Consider the following 24229-nt stretch of genomic DNA (forward strand, 5'->3'; position numbering starts at 1 on the left):
AAGCTGCCCACCCACAACTCACAGGCCACACACACTGACAGCTATTCAACCATGACAGGCACATCAGCCAGACACACGTCCCGCTTTCTTGCAGGAGAAGGTGGCGCATGTCAGGAGGCAGCAAATGGCAGTGGCCCCTCAAGCCTGTTCCGCCATTCAATGAGATCACGGTGGACTTGTGACCTAACTCCATATACCCACCATAGCCCCATATCCCTAATACCCTTGATTCACAGAAATCTATCAACCTCAGATTTAGAATTCACAATTGAGCTAGCATCAACTGCCGTCTGCAGAAGAGCGTTCCAAACTTCTCCCACCCTTTGCATGTGGAAGCAGTTCCTAACTTCACTGCTGCACATCCTGGCTCTAAATGTTAGGCTATGTCCCCTAGTCCTAGTATTCACATATAGGAGACCTCCAAAAACAGTTACAAATGTCTCGGCAGCCAGGAGCAATAAGAACATAAGAACATAAGAAATAGGAGCAGGAGTAGGCCATCCGGCCCCTCGAGTCTGCCCCGTCATTCAATCAGATCATGGCTGATCTCCTACCTCAACGCCATTTTCCTGCACTATCCCCATATCCCTTGATGCCTTTAATATCTCAAAATCTATCGATCTCTGTTTTGAATGTACTCAATGACTGAGCCTCCACAGCCCTCTGGGGTAGAGAATTCCAAAGATTCACCACCCTCTGAGTGAAGAAATTTCTCCTCATCTCAGTCCTAAATGGCCTATCTCTTATTCTGAGACTGTGACCCCTGGTTCTAGACCCCCAGCCAGGGGAAACATCCTCCCTGCGTCTACCCTGTCGAGCCCTGTAAGAATTTTGTATTTTTCAATGAAATCACCTCTCATTCTTCTAAACTCTAGAGAATACAGGCCTAGTCTACTCAATCTCTCATCATACGACAATCCCGCCATCCCAGGAATCAGTCTGGTGAACCTTCATTGCACTCCCTCCATGGCAAGTATATCCTTTCTTAGGTAAGGAGACCAAAATTATACACAATACTCCAGGTGCGGTCTCACTAAGGCCCTATATAATTGCAGTAAGACATCTTTACCCCTGCACTCAAATCCTCTTGTAATAAAGGCCAACATACCATTTGCCTTCCTAATTGCTTGCTGCACCTGCATGTTAGCTTTCAGTGACTCATGTACAAGGAAACCCAGGTCCCTTTGAACATCAACATTTCCCAATCTCTTACCATTTAAAAAATACTCTGCATTTTTGTTTTACTTACCAAAGTGAATAACTTCATATTTTTCCACATTATATTCCATCTGCCATGTTCTTGCCCACTCACTTAGCCTGTCTATATCCCCTTGAAGCCTCTTTGCATCCTCCTCACAACTCACATTCCCACCTAGTTTTGTGTAATCAGCAAACTTAGAAATATTACATTTGGTCCCCTCATCCAAATCATTGATATAGATCGTGAATAGCTGGGGCCCAAGCACCGATCCCTGCGGTAGGTACCCCACTAGTCACTGTCTGCCAACCAAAATGGTGTCTACCACTTTAAATCATGATTGCACACTGATTGTATCCATTTTGTCCTTACTTTACATGCTTCTGGCGTTCGGTATTTGCGCATGTGCTAACTGCTATACCAAGATGGGGTCCAGCGCACGTCACATTGGGAATGAGCGAGCTCAGCCAAGACGCCATCTTGGATGTTGGCGAGGCCGTGTAGCGCCAAAACAATGGGCGCTACATGGTCGAATTTAACATATGATTCTAAGGAAGACTTGTATTTATATAGCCCAAATCGCTTTACAACCAATTAAGTATTTTTGAAATGTGGTCACTGTTGTTATATAGAAAACACGGCAGCCAATTTGCACACAGCAAGCTCCCACAAACAGCAATGTGATAATGACCAGATAATCTGTTTTAGTGATATTGGTTGAGGGATCAATATTAGTCAGGACACCGGGTAGAACTCCCCTGCTCTTCTTTGAATAGTGTCATGGCATATTTTACGTCCACCTGAGAGGGCAGACAGGGCCTCGGTTTAAAGTCTCATCTGAAAGACGGTATCTCCAACAGTGCAGCACTCCCTCAGTACTGCACTGGAGTGTCAGCCTGGATTATGGGCTCAAGTCTCTGGAGTGGGACTTGAACCCATGACCTCTTGACTCAGGGGCGAGACAGCTACCACTAAGCTGACTTTGGCAAAAATGGGTAATCCTAGTTGGCGAGTCTCATTACCGAAAGCATTGAATGGTGTTGTGTGCAAGTGGTAGAAGCGTTTGTACCTCTTTCATGGCTGATGCTGCCACACACGATCCGGTCAGGTAGATGTGGAGCGGTTTGGCACCCTCAATGAAGCAGCTCAGGTTTTCAAAACGAATGTCTGCGTTAATTTCAGTAGGATGGAACGCCACCTCCAAGGATACTTCCATTCCCGAGGAGATATAGCCCTCCACAGGGGTGATCGAAAAGTGTGGCTTAAACTTCTCAATGTCCCATCTAAAACTGTAACATGAAAGTGATGGAGGAGAAGGTTTAATTTCTGGAGAGTGCAATGAAACAACAACAACTTGCATTTATATAGCGCCTTTAACATAGTAAAATATCCTGAAGCGCTTCACAGCAGCGTTATTAGTCAATCTTTGACACCGAGCCACATAAAGACAGATGACCAAAAGCTTGGTCAAAGAGGTAGGTTCTGAAGAGCATCTTAAAGGAGGAGAGAGGTGCAGAGAGACAGAAAGATTTCGGGAGGGAATTCCAGAGCTCAGGGCCTAGGCAGCTGAAGTCACAGCCACCAATGGTGGAGCGATGAAAATCAGGGATGCGTATAAAGCATTATTAAGCCTGGGGAATGAATTAGAGGCTTTGTACAAAACAAGATGTTTCCCAGGCCTCTGCCCAGTTACTGTCTTTACAGACCAGGGACTAGCCCACCAGAGATCTGAGAGGGTTATAAGGCTGGAGGAGGTATTGAGAAGAAAATTCTCAGGACATCCCAAAGCACTTTACAACCAATGAAGTACTTGTGAAGTGTAGTCACTGTTGTAATGTAGGAGACAAGGCAGCCAATTTGCAAGGTCCCACAAACAGCAATGAGATAAATGACCAGATAATCTGATTTAGTGATGAGGAATAAATTGTCCAGGACACCGGGGACCTCTCCCCTGCTCTTAACATTGAACAAAATGTTGTTCAGCAACAGTGAGGCCTCATGGGTTTGGTTTCTGTAACGCTGTGTCATAACGTAAGCCTTTACAGTTTCTTTATAATTTCACTTCACTCGTCTGTTTATAAGAGGGTTTGTAATTCACATCCTCTCGCAGGTTGGTGCTTTTGTTTCCCAACACTGTACGCGTCGTTGTTAAACCAGCACTAAAGACCCAATGAGGGCAAACTGGGGAATGAAGTGGGGCAAGTGGAGCATGTTTCAGAGGAGGAGCATTTGGGAAACAGTGATCACAATATCATTAGGTTTAGACTAGTTATGGAAAGGACATGAAATAATCAAATGTGAAAATACTCAACTGGAGGAGGACTAATTTCAGTGAGTTGAAAGGGGATCTAGCCTAGGTGGATTGGAATCAAAGATTGGTATGTAAAACAGTAAATGAGTAATGGGAGGCCTTCAAAGGAGAGATAGTTTGGGTACATACAGAGTAGGCACATTCCCATGAGAGTGAAAAGAAGGGCATTCAAAGCTAGAGCTCACTGGATGACTTAAGATATAGAGACTAAAATGAAACAAAAAAAGAGGCTTATGATAAATGTTAGGCTCATAGTACAGTAGAGAACCAGGGTGAATACAGAAAGTATAGAGGAGAACTGAAAAAGGGAATAAGAGGGGCAAAGAGAGAGTATGAGAATAGATTAGTGAGTAAGATAAAAGAGAACCAAAACGTCTTTTATAAACAAATAATTGTAAAAAGGTAGTCAAAGGAAGGGTGGAGCCAATTAGGGACCAAAAAGGGAATCTTCTTGTGGAGGCAGAGGGCGTGGCTGAGGTACTAAATGAATACTTTGCAACCAATTAAATATCACTAAAGAAGAGGATGTTGCCAATGTCACAGTAAAGGAGGTAGTACAGAAATTGGAGAGGATAAAATCGATAAAGAGGAGGCACTTAAAAGGTTGGCAGCGCTCAAGTAGAAAAGTCACCAAATGCACTCTAGGTCACTGAGGGAAGTAAGGGTGGAGATAGCTGAGGCTCTGGCCACAATCTTTCAGTTTTCCTTAGATATGGGAGTGCTGGAGGATTGCAAATGTCACACCCCTGTTCAAAAAAGGGGAGAGGGATAAACCCGGCAATTACAGGCCAGTCAGCCTAATGTCACTGCTAAGTAAACATCTGAAGACAATAATCCAAGACAAAATTAATTGTCATTGGAAAAATATGGCTTAATAAATGACAGCCAGCACGGATTTGTTAAAGGCAAATCTTGTTTGACTAACTTGATTGAGTTCTTTGATGAAGTATCAGAGAGGATTGATGAGGGTAATGCAGTTGATGTTGTGTATATTGACTTTCAAAAGGCGTTTGATAAAGTACCACATAATAGACATGTTGGTAAAATTGAAGCCCATGGGATTAATGGGACAGTGGTAGTGTGGATACGAAATTGGCTAAGGGACAGAAAGCAGAGAGTAGTGGTGAATGGCTATTTTTCAGACTGGAGGGAAGTTTACAGTGGTGTTCCCCAGGGGTCAGTATTAGGACCACTGCTCCTTTTGATATCTATTAAAGACTTGGACTTGGGTATACATGATGGGCCAAATGGCCTCCTTCTGTGCTGCATCATTCTATGATTCTATGAACCGCTGACTGGGCACTTGTGATTCTCTGATATGCACACAGCAGTGTGCGAGGTGCTTCGCCACGTGCAAGGACGCACAAGATCTACCCTCCGTGCGCTTTTGATGCTCATCAAAGCTGAGGGGTGTTAATGCTGGGGAATGGAACCCATTTCAGGCACCTTATATCAATATCAAACACTACCCAGTCCGGATATGGCACGATTAGACTCTGCCTCAACAACATGTCTCAGCTGTTAAAAAAGCATAAGGGATCCTGGGCTTTATAAACAGAGGCATAGAGTGCAAAAGCAAGAAAGTTATACTGAATCTCTGGTTGGGAGCCACGCTTTAGGATGGATGGATGGAGATTTACTAGAATGTTACCAGGGATGAACGGCTTCAGTTGGGCGGAGAGACTGGAGAGGCTGGGAATGTTCTCCTTAGGGCAGCAAAGGTTAAGAGGAGATTTGATAGAGGTGTTCACAATTATGAAGGGTTTTGATAGAGTAAATAGGAAGAAACTGTTTCCATTGGCAGGAGGGTCGTTAACTAGTGGACACAGATTTATGATAATTGGCAAAAGAACCAGAGGGGAGACGAGGAGAATTATTTTTACGCAGCGAGTTTTTATGATTTGGAATGTGCTGCCTGAAAAGGTGATAAAAGCAGATTCAATAGTAAGTTTCAAAAGGAAAAATTTGCAGGGCTATGGGGAAAGAGCAGAGGAGTGGGACTAATTGGATAGCTCTTTCAAAGAGCCGGCACGGGCACGATGGCCGAATGGCCTCCTTCTGTGCTGTATGTTTCTATGATTCTTGCTCCAGCTTCAGAAGAGCACTGCCTACTCCCACACCAGCCACACTGCTGCCTCCCTGAATTTGCTAAATTTGTGCCAGTTAGTGCAGACTCAGTGCCATTGTTTTGTGCTGCGGACTCTTGGGTAGATTAACAGGCGCCCGTTATAGGAACCACCAGATTTTCATTGCTGTTAATTTCAATGGTGGTGAAAACTGGGTGATTTCGAGGATGGGCGGCTGATCTGCAATGCCAGTTTTACACTGGGGGGAGGGGGGGGCAACTTGAAAATCTAGCCCAAGCACACTGGGAACTGGATGAAGACTGCCCAAACCCGTTTAATGTAGGCTATCAACACACGTTTATTTGGGACAATGGGACACAGATGCAGAGCAAAGGTGTGATCCTTCTGCAGGGAAGGAGTGAGAACTGAAGGAGGCACCAAGCTGAGCCTGGTGCCATATACAAATTGCCAGCTGACTTAGACTGGCATAGGCAGGGCGCTGGAATAAAGTTACCGATTCACTTCAGGAGGAATGAGGAACACTTCTTGCCCAATGCCATTGGTAGGCGCAGGGATTTATCGCCTGGGTTTGAACCCTATCTTTGCAATGGCCAGGTTCAAGGCCAGGGGGTGATGCCTTTTGGTGCAAATTTGGAAAAAACAGCCCTCTTAAGTATAGGATAACCTCAGAGATAGAAATCTGAAATAACAACAGCAAACAGGTGCCGGATAGTCAGCATTAGAAGAGAAACATGGGGTAACACTTGGGTTGGGAGGGGTAGGTGTCAGGGGTGCCACGGTTATGAGAATGAGTTGCGTTAGGAAAATAATGGGATGAGTCTCAACTTCAGCACGGCGAGGATATGGGGAGGAGGAGGACTCTGTGGGTCAGTATATTTGGATTCGAGGAGGATAAAGAAAAGAAAGACTTGTATTTCTATAGCTCCTTTCACAACCTCAGGACGTCCCAAAGCGCTTTCAAGCACTTTTGAAATATAGTCAGGACACCAGGGAGAACTCTGCTACTCTTCTTCAAAATAGTGCCTTGGGATCTTTTACATCCACCTGAGAAGGCAGACAGGGCCTCAGTTTAATGTCTGATCTGAAAGATTATACCTCTGGCAGTGCAGCTGTCCCTCAGCACTGTACTGAAGTGGATTATACGCTAGAGTCTCTGGAGTGGGACTTGAACCCATGATTTTCTGACTCAGAGGCATGATTGCTACCACTGAGCCACGGCTGACACCTGAAGAGAGAATGACGTGAACGCAGGGTCCTGACTGTTCCGGGTCAGCCAAACTGTGAGATCCCAGATGGGCACAGCCCCCTGTTTTGGACCAGCCGCATAAACACTGTGGCTACAAGAGCAGGTCAGAGGCTGGGTATTCTGCGGCAAGTGACTCACCTCCTGACTCCCCAAAGCCTTTCCACCATCTACAAGGCACAAGTCAGGAGTGTGATGGAATACTCTCCACTTGCCTGGATGAGTGCAGCTCCAACAACACTCAAGAAGCTTGACACCATCCAGGTCAAAGCAGCCCGCTTGATTGGCACCCCATCCACCACCCTAAACATTCATTCCCTTCACCACCGGCGCACTGTGGCTGCAGTCTGTACCATCTACAGGATACACTGCAGCAAATCACCAAGGCTTCTTCGACAGCACCTCGCAAGCCCGCGACCTCTACCACCTAGAAGGACAAGGGCAGCAGGCACATGGGAACAACACCACCTGCACGTTCCCCTCCAAATCACACACCATCCCGACTTGGAAATATATCGCCGTTCCTTCATCGTCGCTGGGTCAAAATCCTGGAACTCCCTTCCGAACAGCACTGTGGGAGAACCTTCACCACACGGATCAAGAAGGAGGCTCACCACCACCTTCTCAAGGGCAATTAGGGATGGGCAATAAATGCTGGCCTTGCCAGCGATGCCCACATCCCATGAACAAATTAAAAAGAAACAACGTTCCTCCTTAATAAGGAACTAGGTACCTTGCACCAATATCTCCAACATTCTGCATCATGACCAGCCGAATGGCCTGGCTGCGGAGAACGACCGCTCCAAATGGGATGCAGTCCTGGTCCAGTGTGATCTCGATTCCCTGGCAGCATCCTCGTATCACAAAGAGAGCCTTGGACACACCTGCGCACTCCATCATCACTTCCTCTGCGAACTGGGGAATCCGGCAATTTGGGGAGAAGGTCACCACCACGTCGCAAGTGCCACCCCGCGCTTTCAGTGTGATCTTGCCATTCGGCGATAGACTTAGAACCTGAAAAAGATAAAATTGTAGTGGACAGTGAGTGCAAGTTAAACGTACCCCTGAAACAGTAATCTTGACTTCAAACAGTTTAGGAACACTTTCACTGTTTTACTCTTCCAATTACTGCTACCTAACCAAAGCCATTCCTCCTTCAGTGAGGAGATAGTGGCAGCCAACTTCATGGGCAACTTCAGTGCCACTCAGTAACCGGATGCGATAGCGTACTGATTATGGTGCTGAATGACCAACACAGGAAGTCATAAGTTCAAATCCCACTGTAGTAAGTTATGAATCGGAATTGAATAAATCAACTAATTTGTGAATAAATAACTGGGACATGAAAAGCTTGGCCTGTCGGATACTTGCTGGGGAAGCACAAAATCTGGAAGGTGACAGCTCTTAAAGTAAAACCTGTCTTTTACAAATCTGTGGTGACCCTTCTGTAATGACTCTCCCCGATTAGCACCGCGCTGACTCTCCCCAATTATGATGTGGAGATGCCAGTGATGGACTGGGGTGGACAAATGTAAGGAATCTTACAACACCAGGTTATAGTCCAACAGTTTTATTTGAAAATCACAAGCTTTCGGAGGCTTTCTCCTTCGTCAGGTGAGTGTGGGATTCCTTGAAAGTTACCGCATATATAGTCAGAGAACAATGCCTGATGATTGTTCTCTGACTATATATGTGGTAACTTTCAAGGAATCCCACACTCACCTGACGAAGGAGAAAGCCTCCGAAAGCTTGTGATTTTCAAATAAAATTGTTGGACTATAACCTGGTGTTGTAAGATTCCTTACATTTCTCCCCAATTAGACCAGGCTCTCCGTCTCCGACCAGCCCAGGCTCTCCGGCCCCGATCAGCCCAGGCTCTCCGTCTCCGACCAGCCCAGGCTCTCCGGCCCCGATCAGCCCAGGCTCTCTGGCCCCGATCAGCCCAGGCTCTCCTGCCCCGATCAGCCCAGGCTCTCCGGCCCCGGCATTCACTAATTTTATTCCATTTTAGAGACTCTAGAGGGGAGATTTTCAGCTTCAGCGTTCCTGACGTGGGACTGTGCTCACTGGGATCGTATGTCGGGAAATCATGGGCAGGGGTGCACAGCCTATTGTTCCCGTTGGATTTGGGTGCGAATCCTTGCTGGCAGCTCCCAAGTGGAGAATCTCGCCATGGAATTTCCCCACAACTGAGTTAAGACGAATTGGCCTACGATTTCCGGGCTGATCCTTTTCCCCTTTCTTGAACCTGATTCTGACCCCTTCAGTGAACAATCTTCGGGTTCACACACTGTAGTGATGTTTCTAGGGGGTGATTCCCTCTGGTCGCTGTGTATTAATGACATCATAAATATTTTGGGACTATTTGCTCTGATAGCTATTTTAGTAAAATGGCAAATCTGTTCTTAGTACCCTCTGATGATTTTACTAGAAAAGCAAACTGTTTACGGTGTCCCTAACACACAGCAATCGGAGGAAATCTCCGCTGTTTACGGTGTCCCTAACACACAGCAATCGGAGGAAATCTCCGCTGTTTACGGTGTCCCTAACACACAGCAATGGGAAGAAATCTCCGCTGTTTACGGTGTCCCTAACACACAGCAATCAGAGGAAATCTCCGCTGTTTACGGTGTCCCTAACACACAGCAATCAGAGGAAACCTCCGCTGTTTACGGTGTCCCTAACACACAGCAATCGGAGGAAATCTCCGCTGTTTACGGTGTCCCTAACACACAGCAATCGGAGGAAATCTCCGCTGTTTACGGTGTCCCTAACACACAGCAATGGGAGGAAATCTCCGCTGTTTACGGTGTCCCTAACACACAGCAATCGGAGGAAATCTCCGCTGTTTACGGTGTCCCTAACACACAGCAATCAGAGGAAACCTCCGCTGTTTACGGTGTCCCTAACACACAGCAATCGGAGGAAATCTCCGCTGTTTACGGTGTCCCTAACACACAGCAATCAGAGGAAATCTCCGCTGTTTACGGTGTCCCTAACACACAGCAATCAGAGGAAATCTCCGCTGTTTACGGTGTCCCTAACACACAGCAATCAGAGGAAACCTCCGCTGTTTACGGTGTCCCTAACACACAGCAATCGGAGGAAATCTCCGCTGTTTACGGTGTCCCTAACACACAGCAATCAGAGGAAACCTCCGCTGTTTACGGTGTCCCTAACACACAGCAATCGGAGGAAATCTCCGCTGTTTACGGTGTCCCTAACACACAGCAATCGGAGGAAATCTCCGCTGTTTACGGTGTCCCTAACACACAGCAATCAGAGGAAATCTCCGCTGTTTACGGTGTCCCTAACACACAGCAATCGGAGGAAATCTCCGCTGTTTACGGTGTCCCTAACACGTAGCGTTATTGATCAGCCATGATCTCACTGGATAGCAGTACAGGCTCAAGGGGCTAAATGGCCTACTCCTGTTCCTACGTTCCTATGCAGCAATCAGCAGAAGTCTCCCGCTATCTATGATGTCCTTAACACACAGTGAACAGAGGAAATCTGTCCCCTTGGTAACTGCTGAATTTTGCTGCAGATCTGTTGAATATTATTGATATCTGTTGTGCTGATAAAAGATCTTATTGCAGCAGCCGTTGAGGGTAGATTGCATTGTAAAAGTAGGCTGATCTGTACCTCAAGGTTCTGAAGAAGTTGTTGGTTGGGGGTGGCGGCGAGAATGAAGGTCAGGGGCGCGCTGCTTCTGTTAACTATCGGCACCACTTTCATCACAGTCTGTCCAACCCTGAGAGCTTGGAAATAAACCACCTTGTTGTTGGGATTGACAACTTCAATCTGAAAGGGCAGAAAGGAGAAAGCACTGTAATTAATCATATAATAACAAATACAGATAGATGAATAGAAAATTATGCAGAGACATTAGCAGACACCTACACTGATATACTCAAAGTTACAGGGGAGTTCTCCTTGGTGTCCTGACCAATCATTTATCCCTCAACCAACATCACTAAAACAGATTATCTGATCATTATCACATTGCTGTTTGTGGGATCTTGCTGTCCGCAAATTGGCTGTCACATTTCCTACATTACAACAGTGACTACACTTCAAAAAGTACTTATTGGCTGTAAATCGCTTTGGGTCGTCCTGAGGTCATGAAAAGTGCTATATAAATGCAAGTCTTTCTTTACGGCAGGAGATCAGGAGAACCCTGTGGAAATTCTGGGGAAATGAGTTTGCTCTCAACCTGGTGCAGCCTAATGGAGGTAGCAGGCAAAGAACCATGCAACTCTTTTACACATGCATATCCATGCCCAGACTGCTGCAGGGCAGGCTTTGTTGATGGCTGTGAAACATTCTTCTAATGTGGCACATAAATATTGCAAGTTGTGCCCCCAAAGCATGTTGCCTACATGAGGTACTTGCATGCTGCACATTGAGGGCCTCACACAAGGTGGTACAGAGTCTGGGTATTTGGGTGACCCTCTCTCTGCTCTTCCACATTTCAATATCTATACAGCTTGTATCTACCTACAGAGAAAGTTGAGTCCATCAATACTTTAAAAAGGGAATTAGATAGTTGCATGGAAAATTTATTACAGGGTATGGCGATGAACAGGAGAGTGGGATTAAACCAGGAGAAAAATCCTTGATGGGCCAAATGGCCCGTTTCCGTGCTGGAACTTTCTATGGTTCATTGAAATGCTGCACGCAACAACAGGTAAAGGTGATATATTGTCAACTACCTGACTGCCCTCCAAATCATGGGGCATAGAGGAGTGGGACAAGGAAGCAGGCCCTGCACAACGGTTCTGACTGCTACCAGGGTATTGGGCATTGACTTCCATTATTTAGTCCTATGGTCACCGACCATAGAATAACACAGAGATTGCAACACAGAAACAAGCTGCTCCGTGTTGCTGTTTATCCTCCGCACCAGCAGTTCTCTTAATCCCATATGTCCGATCTCCCCTCTGGCCTCCACGATCTCCCCACCGCGTGCTCTCTCTCCTCTCCCTCAACCTCACCCACTCCTTCCCCCACCGACCCACGATGCCTCCCTCCCCTCCACTCCCTGGCTGTGGCCTTCCAGCACAGGCCTTCCCGCCCGACAGCCAGCCAACCTCTCAATCTGGCCAGCTGCTGGCCGGGAAACAGAGAAGAAAAATTAAAATGAGGTCCTACCCTTAAATTCAGCAGGACCTCCGTGTTACCTTCATTTCCGAGTTTCCCGGCCGCTACAAGTCCGGCCCCACTCCCTCCCCACAAATATCAGAGCCCATACGTCCGCTCTGGTCCCATACGTCCGCTCTGGTCCCATACGTCCGCTCTGATCCCATGTCCCTTTATTCCCCTACATGCTCCATAATTATCAGCTTCCCCAAAACTCTGCTGGCTGAAACCTATCTCTCACCAAATCCTGCTTGCCTCTTACCCCTTTTTTCGCTGACCAACACTGGCCCCCTGGTCCTCCAGAGCCTCAAATTTATGTCCTTGTATTGAGAGGTACTGCCATTTAGTGATAACTGGTGCAAAATTGTGGGACATTTATGTGCTAAGGACTCCCACTTACTGAGAATTGGGTTGAGCCTTCCCCAACTGCTGTCACATTGGACCTTACAGCAAACGCAAAGAAAAGAATTTCATCCCAGCAGCCTGGGCTAGAATCAAACACGGATCCTGACGTTGCTATAGGCCACTGCTCCACCCAGTCATTCCCGAGCAATCACTGCTCTGATTTTACATCGCCATTGTTAATACCCCCATTCCCATGCTTGCTCCTCTTTGATTCATGTAACTCGTTTACAGCCCAAAAGGGAGATGAACTGTGAATTAGGATGGACCTTTCTGCAGAATTCCACTCCACTAACTATCCATTTAAGGTGATCCATCTCCCTTGTTGGCAAAGCTGTCTGAAACAACCAGGTATATGCTCTAAACAGCAATGTTTGATATGAGAGCTAAGGCTGGGGATGGGGTTCTGGTACTGGGCCTTCCAAAGAGGAGCCCTGCACTCGATTGTTAGAACTCAGGGTCACCTCCTACTCAAATTCAGACCAAGCAATCTCTTTTTTGAGAGGGCCAACTGGAAAGTTCTGGTCATGAAACAGTGCATCAGAAGTTGTGTTTTTTAAAGCAAAGCCCGGTGTTTCTATTTATTTCTGTGCCTCATGATGTGGAGATATTATGTATTGAGGTTATCGGGGTTACTGGTGAATTTTCAGCAAAGGGACCCTCAAAATCCAAACTATGATGCCACCCCCATCTCTCTCCCCCGTGACTCTGGATTTGGCACATGGTGGCTGTCCTAAAAAGTCTACACTGTATTTCCCCACTTTAAAGCAGCCGAGTGACTGCGGCAACAAAGAGGTTGAACCTGAGAGCACGGAGGTTGAAATGCCTCACTCTGATCGTGAAGCCTGGATTGGAAATATCCAGAATGCGTGACCTAGCCTGCCCCCAGGAAGTCCCCACCAATTATTGGATGCAACGCTACCTTCATCTCTGTGCCTTGGCCAAAGATCTTGGCGCTCTGTCGGATGAGTCCATTAATCTCAAAGGTGACCACTTCTTGGTATTTGATTGGTTCCCTCGGGTAGAATACAATGGTGGCTTCCACTGTTTTCTTTGACGGCAGGGTGCAAGGTTGGAATGATACATCCAGATAAGAGTTCTTGGGGAACAAGCAATCCAGGCTTGTAGTAAGAAACAAAAACAAAAGGTTACACACAGCTTATTCACAAGGTGACAAGTTAAACAATATTATATTTTTAGCATTACCGCTCCACTTAGTTGCAGGAAATTCTGTCTAACCAAGTTATTTGCTGAACTGAATCCCGGCCACTGAATTAAGTGATGTGATGGTACAGAATAGGGTTTTCCCTCCAATGCTCTCCCTTCGTGAACGTTCCAACTCATTCGGGGTGACATGATTGTCCTCTAGTACCTTGCCCAAGTGGCCATTCTACATTTGTGAGCCTGGACAATGTGGCCAACGTTTTCTGCTTCTGTGCTCACCAGTCCATGATCTTCCACCCATTTCCTTTAACGGGGAGATAAGGAGGGGATGGAATTGTATGAGGGAGCGTTCAGAAGCGGAAAACTCTGGCCTAAGTCGACGGGCTTCTTGACCTTGGAGATCATTGCAAAGACCCACACATCGTGTCCTCGGCTGATGTTCACAAATCTGGGCTCAGTGGATAGCAATCTGCAGCAGGAATCTGGGATGGTTCTTCCCATCCCCTAACAGGAGTACTGAGCGATAACAACACAACCATTGCCCCAGCTGAAATCAAAGAATGAAAGTTGGGACCTTCTGGTCTGTTCGCCTTAGTTACATGCTGTCTTCACCAAGTGAGTCACTGGGGAGCTCTGCACTGGAAGGCTTAATCACTATATGGCTCACAAATTCTCCATGAACTGATTAGAGAGCAGCATGGATTTGTAAAGGGTAAATCATGTCTAACGAACATAACTGAATATTTTGAGGAGGCAACTAACGTGGTAGATAAGGGAGTGTCTACGGATGCTATTTATATGGACTTCTAGAAGGTATTTGATATGGTTGTATGTAAGAGACTGTTAGCAAAAATTATAGCACATGGAATTGGAGACAACCTTTTAACATAGATAGGGAATTCGTTAAGAGGTAGGAGACAGAGAGTAGGGATAATGGCAGGGCGTGACTAGTGGTGTCCCCCAGGGATCTGTACTGTGGCCACAGCTTTTCACTATATTTATAAATGACTTAGATGAAGGAATAGAGAGCCGTATATCTAAGTTTGCTGATGACACTATGTTAGGAGGCACAGTAAATAGTGTAGATGGGAGCAGAAAGTTGCAAAGGGACATTGATAGATTAGGTGAGTGGGCAAAACTGTGGCAGATGGAGTTCAATGTGGGAAAGTGTGAGGTCATCCACTTTGGACCAAAGAAACATAAATCAGAGTATTTTCTAAAGTGGGAGAAGCTGTGTTGGAGCAGAGAGATTTAGGGGTCCATTTACAGAAATCACTAAAAACTAATGGACAGGTACAAAAAAATAATCAAAAAGGCTAATGGAATGTTGGCCTTTATCTCGAGGGGCTGGAATACAAAGAGGTGGAAGTTATGCTAAAGGTCTGGTTAGACCCCATCTGGAGAACTGTGTTCAATTCTAGGCAGGGCACCTCAGGAAGGATATACTGGCCTTGGAGAGGATGCAGTGCAGATTCACCAAAATGATAGTGGGACTAAAAGGTTTAAATTATGAAGACAGGTTGCACAGACTAGGCTTGTATTCCCTCGAGTATAAAATATTAAGTGGTGATATAGTTGAGGTGTTTAAGATGATTAAAGGATTTGATTGGGTAGATAGAGAGAAACTATTTCCTCTGGTGGGAGAGTCCAGAACAAGGGAGCATAACCTTAATATTAGAGCTAGGCCGTTCAGGGGTGATGTCAGGAAACACTTCTTCACACAAAGGGCAGTGGAAATCTGGAACTCTCTCCCTAAAAAGCTGTTGAGGCTGGGGGTCAATTTCAAAACTGAGATTGATAGATTTTATTCGGTAAGGGTATTAAGGAATATGGAACGGGTAAATGCAGTTCAGGTACAGATCAGCCACAACCTAACTGAATGGCAGAACAGGCTCGAGGGGCTGAATGGACTACTCCTATTCCTATGTTTCAATCTTGTTGGCAAAGCAATCTGAAACAACCCTGTCTGTGTATGCTGTAAACATTATATATCTCAATAACCACGCTCTAACACACTGCATAGGCTGGAATATGAGATTCTTCGTATGACGAGGCTCCAAACTCAACCATGGAGTTGTATGGAGACAAGTCACCCTGGGCTACTCTTTATTTATTTATTCATTCATTCTCGGGATGTGGGTGTCGCTGGCAAGACCGCCATTTGTTACCCGTCTCTAGTTGCCCTGAGAAGCCGGTGGCGGGCCTTCTGGCTTGACACAGCCTCTGCTGGGTGTGGGGTGGGGCGGAGGGTGAGGGGTGAGGAAGAGGAATTTAGCAACGGAGCCTGATAACTGCATTGCTGACCTCAGAAGATGCTGAAGTTGAAATAAGGTGCTGCTTTCCCTCGAGGTCAAAAACAAGTGATCGTTCTACAATCGATTGCTTTCAGAAAATAACTAACTCTCTCCCCCAACACAGGCCCTCAGCAACGTTGGATGCCAGAGACACAAAGGCGCAAATGGAGATAAATAAACTGGATGATGCATTTTCCTCATTTGAATCATGTCATAATACACATGTGTGTGTGCATGTGGAATGTGGATTACGCATCTGTCCTGAAATCCACAGGAGTTTGTGACGGGCACAAAAATGGGGCGAGGACGCAAATGCTGCATTTCTGCCCGTCACAAACTCCGTTCCGCTCGCCCAGGCAATGTGATTCATTTGCCTCCAGAAAGGAGGAATTTTGGGGCTCTTAGAAACATAGAAAAATTTTCAGCACAGAAGGAGGCCGTTCAGCCCATCGTGTCTGTGCCGGTTGAAAAAGAGCTAGCCAGCCTAATCCACTTTCCAGCACTTGGTCCGTAGCCTTGTAGGTTATGGCACTTCAAGTGCATATCCAAGTACTTTTTAAATGTGATGAGGGTTTCTGCCTCTACCACCTTTTCAGGTAATGAGTTCCAGACCCTCACCATCCTCTGGGTGAAATTTTTTTTCCTCAACTCCCCTCCAATCCTTCTATCAATTACTTTAAATCTATGCCCCGATTATTGACCTCTCTGCTAGGGGAAATAGGTCCTCCCTATCCACTCTATCTAGGCCCCTCATAATTTTATACAACTCAATTAAATCACCCCTCAGCCTCCTCTGTTCCAAAGCAAAAAACCCAGCCTATCCAATCTTTCCTCATAGCAAAAATTCTCCAGTCCTGGCAACATCCTTGTAAATCTCCTCTGTACCCCCTCTGGTGCAATCACATCTTTCATTAATGCGGTGACCAGAACTGTATGCAGTACTCAAACTGTGGCCTAACCAATGTTTTATACAGTTCTAGCATAGAACTGGCTCTTATATTCTATGCCTCGGATTATAAAGGAAAGTATCCCTTTTGCCTTCTTAAACACCTTATCTACCTGTCCTGCTACCTTCAGGGATCTCTGGACATGCACTCCAAGGTCCCTCTCTTCCTCTACACCTCTCAGTATCCTCCCATTTATTGTGTATTCCCTTGCCTTGTTTGCCCTCCCCAAATGCATTACCTCACACTTCTCTGGATTGAATTCCATTTGTCACTTTTCTGCCCACCTGACCAGTCCATTGATATCTTCCTGCAGTCTACAGCTTTCCTCCTCACTATCAACCACACGGCCAATTCTTAGTCATGCCTCCTACATTTAAGCCCAAATCATTTATATCACAAAAAGCAAAGGACCTAGTACCGAGCCCTGCAGAACCCCACTGGAAACAGCCTTCCAGTCACAAAAACACCCGTCGACCATCACCCTTTGCTTCTTGCCACTGAGCCAATTTTGGATCCAACTTGCCACTCTCCCTTGGACCCCATGGGCTTTTACTTTTTTGACCAGTCTGCCATATGGGACCTTGTCAAAAGCCTTGCTAAAATCCGTATAGACTACATCAAACGCACTACCCTTATTGACCCTCCTTATTACCTCCTCAAAAAATTCAATCAAGTTTGTCAGACAAAACCTTCCCTTAACAAATCCATGTTGACTGTTCTTGATTAATCCGTGCCTTTCTAAATGACAGTTTATCCTGTCCCTCAGAATTGATTCCAATAAATTGCCCACCACCGAGGTTAGACTGACTGGCCTATAATTACTCGGTCTATCTCTTTCTCCCTTTTTAAACAACGGTACAACATTAGCAGTCCTCCAATCCTCCGGCACCACGCCTGTATCCACGGAGGATTGGAAAATGATGGTCAGAGCCTCCGCTATTTCCTCCCTGGCTTCTTTTAATGGCCTGGGACACATTTCATCCGGTCCTGGTGATTTATCTACTTTCAAAGGTGCTAAACCCCTTAATATTTCCTCTCTCACTATGTCTATCCAATCCAATATTTCATACTCCTCCTCCTTAACTACAATGTCTGCACGTCCCCTTCCTTTGTGAAGAGAGACGCAAAGTATTCATTAAGAACCATACATAGGTTACCTCTTTGGTCTTATTTCTAACTGCGACAAGGGACTGAGTGTTTGGCACTGGTTGCAATTTTAAACACAAAGGTGCCTTAATGCTTGAAAAACAAAAGTGAATGTGAGCAAGCAAACCCCTAACCTGGAGTCAATGACCTACCAATGTAGAACAGTCCTTATCCCACAGTCATACTCAGTGAAGTCAGTCCCACTGGAAATGTCGGCCCTGCAATTCCGCAGGACTCCTCCCAGTCTCACGACGGAGACTGGCAGATTCACCAGGGAAACAGCATAAACGGGTGGTAATTGGTCACTCCCCTTGAGGTTCTGCCAGTCTCCCGCCAGAGTTACTGTGGGAACCAGTGTGGGATTTCAGATCCATCCATTAGCTTGCCTTTCTCTGAAGCTGACGGGCCTGCTGCTGGGTCCCTGGTGATAGATCATTGTTCCAGTGGCTCCTCTCTGCAAATGTAGGGCCACGCGGAGGGGATGTGCTGGCTGATGTCAGGCTGGGACTCTGCTTAGGGGACGGGGTGGGGTTCTGTGTTGGGGGGAGACACTGAAGGGCAGCCCCTCCCTGCAACCAGTGCATCAGCTTCGCTCGCTGCTCACGGTAGAAAGGGGTGCAGGGAGGGATGGTGCCAACCTGTCACTCAGCACCCTGCACAGGGACGTCTCTTTGCCAAAGGCTCTCTCATGAAGTCCACAGGTGGTGATGAAGAAGCCTTGTATGTAGGGCTGGCACACCACAAGCTGTCCTGAGCAGGCCGTTCAACCTTGCAAACGTGCATGGATATTCAATGGCTCGTAAAGAAACTCTGAGACTTCAACTGACAGCAACTGGAAGTGATTACTGTGGATTAACAGTTGACGTATGCATAGTCAGTGTGATCGCATGAGAGGATTTATTTCCCCCCTTATTTACCCTGAGTTTTGTTTCTGGTTTTTGTGCCTCACCCAGAAGATTACATGGTTGCTGTGGGAAATGTCACGATGCTCCAGGCATCATGAATGTGGGGCAGGCTTGATGGTCTTGCTGGTCTTTTCCTGCCCGTCATTTGTTACCTGTCAGATGGGTATGACCAGGACTGGGTTGCCGGGAAGCAGCAGCCATCCGAATAGTGGCATGGCCGTCCCATGGTGGGGGGTGGGGGTGATGTGTGTCCATGCTGTGCAGGCTGGGGCAGAACATTTGATGGTGAGCTGTACTGCTCACCCTGTTGCTCATGAAGATCTCCCTTAGCGAGGGCTTGTCAGTTGTCTACTGACCAACTAGCAGGCTATCCTCATTGAGAGGGAGGTAAGCGTCATTTCTCTGGGGTTGGCTTCAAGGTAACACACCTAAGCTTGAAACCACTTCCACCGTCTGAGGGAGACTCAGTAATCAGATACCTGAGCCAGGCAAGGCCACAGGACTTCAGGGCACCACCGATGATTGATCAGACAGCCGGCTCATTAATGGAATCTGGATGGGTGGACTCATCACCCTAGGATGGGATCCTTCGCACTCAGCCCCAGATAAACCTGCAAGAAAGTGTCAGTGATCCTGGACGGACGAACGGGAAGAAGCTTGCCAGCACTGTGCGCCCAGACCTGGACCCGAAGCAATCTCCTTCTTTGTAAGGATGCTGAGAGGAAGCGGCAGCATGAAGGGAAAGATATGAGAGGCTGTAGAATGAATGGGACGGGAGCTTAAGGGCAGTGAGCAGGTTTAAAGTTTACACCAGACCTCGGCAGGCAGGAGGAGGGGGATTGAGACAGACTACATGTCAATCCCTCCTCCACACGACAGGAGGGATTCGAGACATCAACAACATAAGGAGATATTACGACAGGTGACCAAAAGCTTAATCAAAGAGATAGGTTTTAAGGAGGAGGAGAGAGAGGTCGAGAGGAGGAGAGGTTTAGGGAGGGAATTCCAGAGCTTAGGGACTAGGCAGCTGAAGGCACGGCCACCATTGGTGGAGCGATGAAAATTGGGGATGCACATGAGGCCAGAATCGGAGGAACGCAGAGATCTTGGAGGGTTGTAGGGCTGGAGGAGGTTACAGAGATAGGGAGGGGCGAGGCCATGGAGAGATTTGAAAACAAGGATGAGAATTTTAAAATCAAGGTATTCCCAGATTGAGAGCCAGCGAGAAAAAGGTGATGGGTGAATGGGACTTGGTGCGAGTTAGGATACGGGTAGTCGAGTTTTGGATGAGCTCAAGTTTATGGAGGGTGGAAGATGGGAGGCCGGCCATGAGAGCATTAGAATAGTCGAGTCTAGAGGTAACAGAGACATGAATGAGGGTTTCAGCAGCAGATGAGCTGAGGTAGGGGTGGGGACGGGTGATGTTACGGAGGTGGAAGTAGGCGGTCTTGGTGATAGAGCAGATATGGGGTCGGAAGCTCATCTCAGGGTCAAATAGGACGCCGAGGTTGCGGATGGTCTGGTTCAGCCTCAGACGATGGCCAGGAAGAGGGATGGAGTCGGTGGCTAGGGAACGGAGTTTGTGGCGGGGATTGAAGACAGTGGCTTCAGTCTTCCCATTGTTTAATTGGAGGAAATTTTTGCTCATAGCAGCGTGACAAATCAGAGGGAGTGGAGGGGTCGAGAGAGGTGGTGGTGAGGTAGAGCTGGGCGTTGTCAGCGTACTTGCAGAATCCAACATTGTGTGTTCAGATGATGTCGCCGAGGGGCAGCCTGTAGATGAGAAATAGGAGGGGGCGAAGGATAGATCCTTGGGGGACTCCAGAGGTAACGGTGCGGGAACGGGAAGAGAAGCCACTGTAGGTGATTCTCTGGTTATAACTGGATAGATAAGAATGGAACCAGACGAGCGCAGTCCCGCCCAGTTGGACGATGGAGGAGAGGCATTGGAAGAGGATGGTGAGGTCAGGTCGAGAAGGATGAGGAGGGATAGTTTCCCACAGTCACATTCACAGAGGATGTCATTTGTGAAAGAGCCGTTTCAGTACTGTGGTGGGGTAGAAACCTGATTGGAGGGATTCAAACATGGAGTAGCGGTAAAGATGGGCACGGAATTGGGAGGCGACAACACGTTCAAGGATTTTGGCGAGGAAAGGGAGGCTGGAGATGGGGCGGTAGTTTGCAAGGACAGAGGGGTCAAGAGTGGGTTTTTGAGGAGGGGGTGATGATGGCAGATTTGAAGGGGAGGGGGGTAGTTTCTGAGGAGGGAACAGTTAATAATATCAACTAACTTGGAGGCCAGGAAGGGAAGTTGGGTGTTCAGCAGTTTGGTGGGAATAGGGTTCAGGGAGCAGGAAGTGGGTCTCATGGCCAAGATGAGCTTGCAGAGGGCATGAGGGGAGATAGGAGAGAATCTATAGTGTTTTATGTAGTCCAGCAAGATCTGGTAATGAATTACTGAACCAATTGTCTGCCATAAACAAATATGGAGGGAGAGTGCAGGAAGTGTTTTGAAGCTGACAGCAGGCTCAGATAGTGAGAGATTAGGTGGGCAACAAGATCGGTTCAGTCATAAGACACCCTGCCCGATTTTACTTTACAATGGGATGTAAATGTGGTGGCTGACCCAATCCCCTCAGTTTCCCCCGGCTGGGTTGGGCTAAAATGCCCTCCACTGAAATCTGTCAGACACCCTTTTGTAGTAACCATTTGTTGTTTCACAGACTTTTCCTTCATCTATACTCTAATCTGCCAAGCACCAGTAGTTCAGATGGCATTTGTAATGAAAGGGTTCATTTAAAATATTTATTTTAAAACATTCTATCCCACTAATACAAATGAGGCATTATTTGGGAAAGGAAAATATAATTAAAAAAGGAATTAGAAAATGTATTGGTAGAAGTGCCAGTGTGAGATAGCAGGTATCAACCTTGTCCTAGGGTCCCATTCAACCAGCTGGGTACCATCACAACAAATTGAACAACTGTTAACAATTTTATGCAGCAGAGAGAGACAAATAACTGGAAAGATCCAGGTCTCAGAGAAGACCGGGAACTCTCTGGCCTACTATATTCACTGCTTGGCAGCTCATTCCATTCCTGTTCTAATCAAGGATCCCTACCAAAATGGTAATCTGCCTTTTCTCTGAGATGCTGACCTTCCTGGGAGTAGACTTCTCCTGGTCACTATGTCTTAGCAACATCGTAAACACAGGAGGGAGATTTCCTCTGGTCACTCACTATGTCTTAGCAATATTGTGAACATAGCTGGAAGAGTTCTTCTGGTCACTCTGGGCTAAAGATTCTGTTGCAGCATTCCACTCTTTGGTGAGAGGCGGCAGAGCATATCACAAAATTACGCTTGTGATTCTCCATCCAATTCGAAATCTCCCTGATACCCTACAGTGACCAGAGCAGATCTCCCTCTCCCCAGGTGAGTATTTGCATCTTCTCTTTTTTTATTCCATAAAATAATTAATATTTTAGGGAACCAGACAGTAAGTGAGCTGCAGCACCCCCATGTGGCCAAAGCTGGAAACATACAAGGAGGGGGATCATTTTAAACTTTCCTTTCAGGTGCCCAAAAAGATGACTTAAAATTTAACAAAGGTTTTGCGTAAGGAGCTAGTGAGTGTGACAGGGAAGTACAGCAAGAGGTCGCAAAGAATCACAGAGAAAGGGAGACTGAAGGATGGGAGATGACTGAACTGGTTAAAACCCACCAATGTTACCAACAAACTGGACAGCAGCTGCTTTATTTTTCACCTCAAAGCCAGAGTGGGAATTATCCACCTTGTCTCCATCTTTCTAACTTGTGCAGAATAACCAAAACGGCAAAAAAATAGTCAGCCAGTGCTCTACCTGACCCTGGGAGTGCTTAGTGCTGACAATGGGACTCTCTGCTTAAGTGGGAAATGTTCCATTCTCCAGCACCGATACCCGCACTCACCGCATTGAGCACCAAGATTCACTGTAAAAACTGAAGCTCAGCCTGTACCCATGCTTTTTGCTGCCACATTGAGTGCTCAAAGGCGAAGAAACAAGGAGCACTGCACACCGCTACAGAATGAGGCGGGTTCGGGTTCGGGTTCGGGTCGTAAAACCGGGCAGGGTGTAAAACGGGCTTCTGACCCAAACCTGCTGGTTAGGTTAAAATCGGGGCCTTAGTGTCAGCCCCCAAACACTCCCAGGCCAGGTACAGTACAGTAAGAGTAAAGCTTCCTCTACTCTGTGCTAACAGTGAGCTTCATCCCAACCTCAGATGTACAGCCCGTACTATTCTAGCATTAGAGTTTCAACATTAGTCCAGCTTTGGTCTCTGAGCGATACTGTTAACTGGGGCCCAATTTATGCCACGTTAGGGAGAGTTTTGTGCTGTGGGTCCACACTCACGAGCAGCTGGATTGTGATCACCCGAACTCAGTCTGTGTCAAACTCTCACAGCCAGTCAGAAAGGGAAGACTTTCATCCCATCAGTCTGGGTTTTATTTGAACCCAGGTCCAAGTGATGAAAGTCTGACTTTACTGCACCAGCCACATCCCTCAGATTGTCCTTTTCCTTAATACACAAAATGCTTGGCCGCCCCCCCCACAGGACTCTTTCAAATTAGACCTGGCCTCAAAAACTAGCAGCTGGGGTAGATGCTGATAGAGTTGACACCCTCTAAATTTACCTTGGTTTGTTTCTAATGTCAGCGAGCTGTGTCAAAGTACAGGTCAGATCAATTAGCACAGTGCTGCTCTCCCAGTCTCAGTCCAGGTCTTTCCTTACATTGAGGAACTGTCGCCTCTGAAACAACCTCACGACCTTAGAACGGCACAAGCAGAAACCTGGGAGCAGCTCGCATACCCTTTTAGAACCTTAGAAGCTTATATCTCAGACCCGAGACCATTCAGCTCATCGTGTCTGTGCAGGCTCTTTGCTAGAACAACCCAAAACTAATCCCTCTCTCCGTATAACTCTGTCTCTTCCTCTGCTTCAAATATTGAACCAATTTTCTCTTAAAAGATGTCTCAATCACTCCTTGTGCTCCAACAATTCTCCGCATAAAGAACATTCTTTTGGGCATGTCTTGGGGGCAACTAGCCAGGAACAAAGTTGAGGAAATAAGCCATAGCAGGTCCAATGCTGAGAAACAAATGAAGCAAAACACGAGAGGCAGTGAGGCTTTAACTGGGTCAGAGCCAGGACGGTCTTACCTGATTCCTTGCTCCTCATTATTAGTGATGAGCAGAGTCTTTTTGCAAGGTGTCATGCCAGCTTTATAGATGAAACATGGCCCAAAGTCATAGCTTGTGAAAGACAAGTGAATGCTTGGGGTCACTGTGTACCCAGTGAGGACACAAACAAAAACAGGACCTTTCTGTATCTGTGAACAAGAACAGGGATCA

The 24229-nt window shown here is 46.7% G+C and overlaps 1 protein-coding gene across 1 annotated transcript in view; it reads right to left on the bottom strand.

Annotated features, from left to right (window-relative positions):
- Positions 1 to 24229, bottom strand: part of hydin (HYDIN axonemal central pair apparatus protein) — a 1099250-nt gene that overhangs the window by 75326 nt on the left and 999695 nt on the right. The window contains exons 81-85 of the mRNA XM_067997614.1: positions 24038 to 24207; positions 13306 to 13504; positions 10485 to 10643; positions 7573 to 7853; positions 2268 to 2487 (exon numbers count right to left, since the gene is read on the bottom strand). Of these exons, the coding sequence (XP_067853715.1) occupies positions 2268 to 2487; positions 7573 to 7853; positions 10485 to 10643; positions 13306 to 13504; positions 24038 to 24207 (1029 nt within the window). The remainder of the gene's footprint in view (positions 1 to 2267; positions 2488 to 7572; positions 7854 to 10484; positions 10644 to 13305; positions 13505 to 24037; positions 24208 to 24229) is intronic.

This window comes from Heptranchias perlo, chromosome 16 (genome assembly GCF_035084215.1).
Source record: "Heptranchias perlo isolate sHepPer1 chromosome 16, sHepPer1.hap1, whole genome shotgun sequence".
Lineage (NCBI taxonomy): Eukaryota > Metazoa > Chordata > Chondrichthyes > Hexanchiformes > Hexanchidae > Heptranchias > Heptranchias perlo.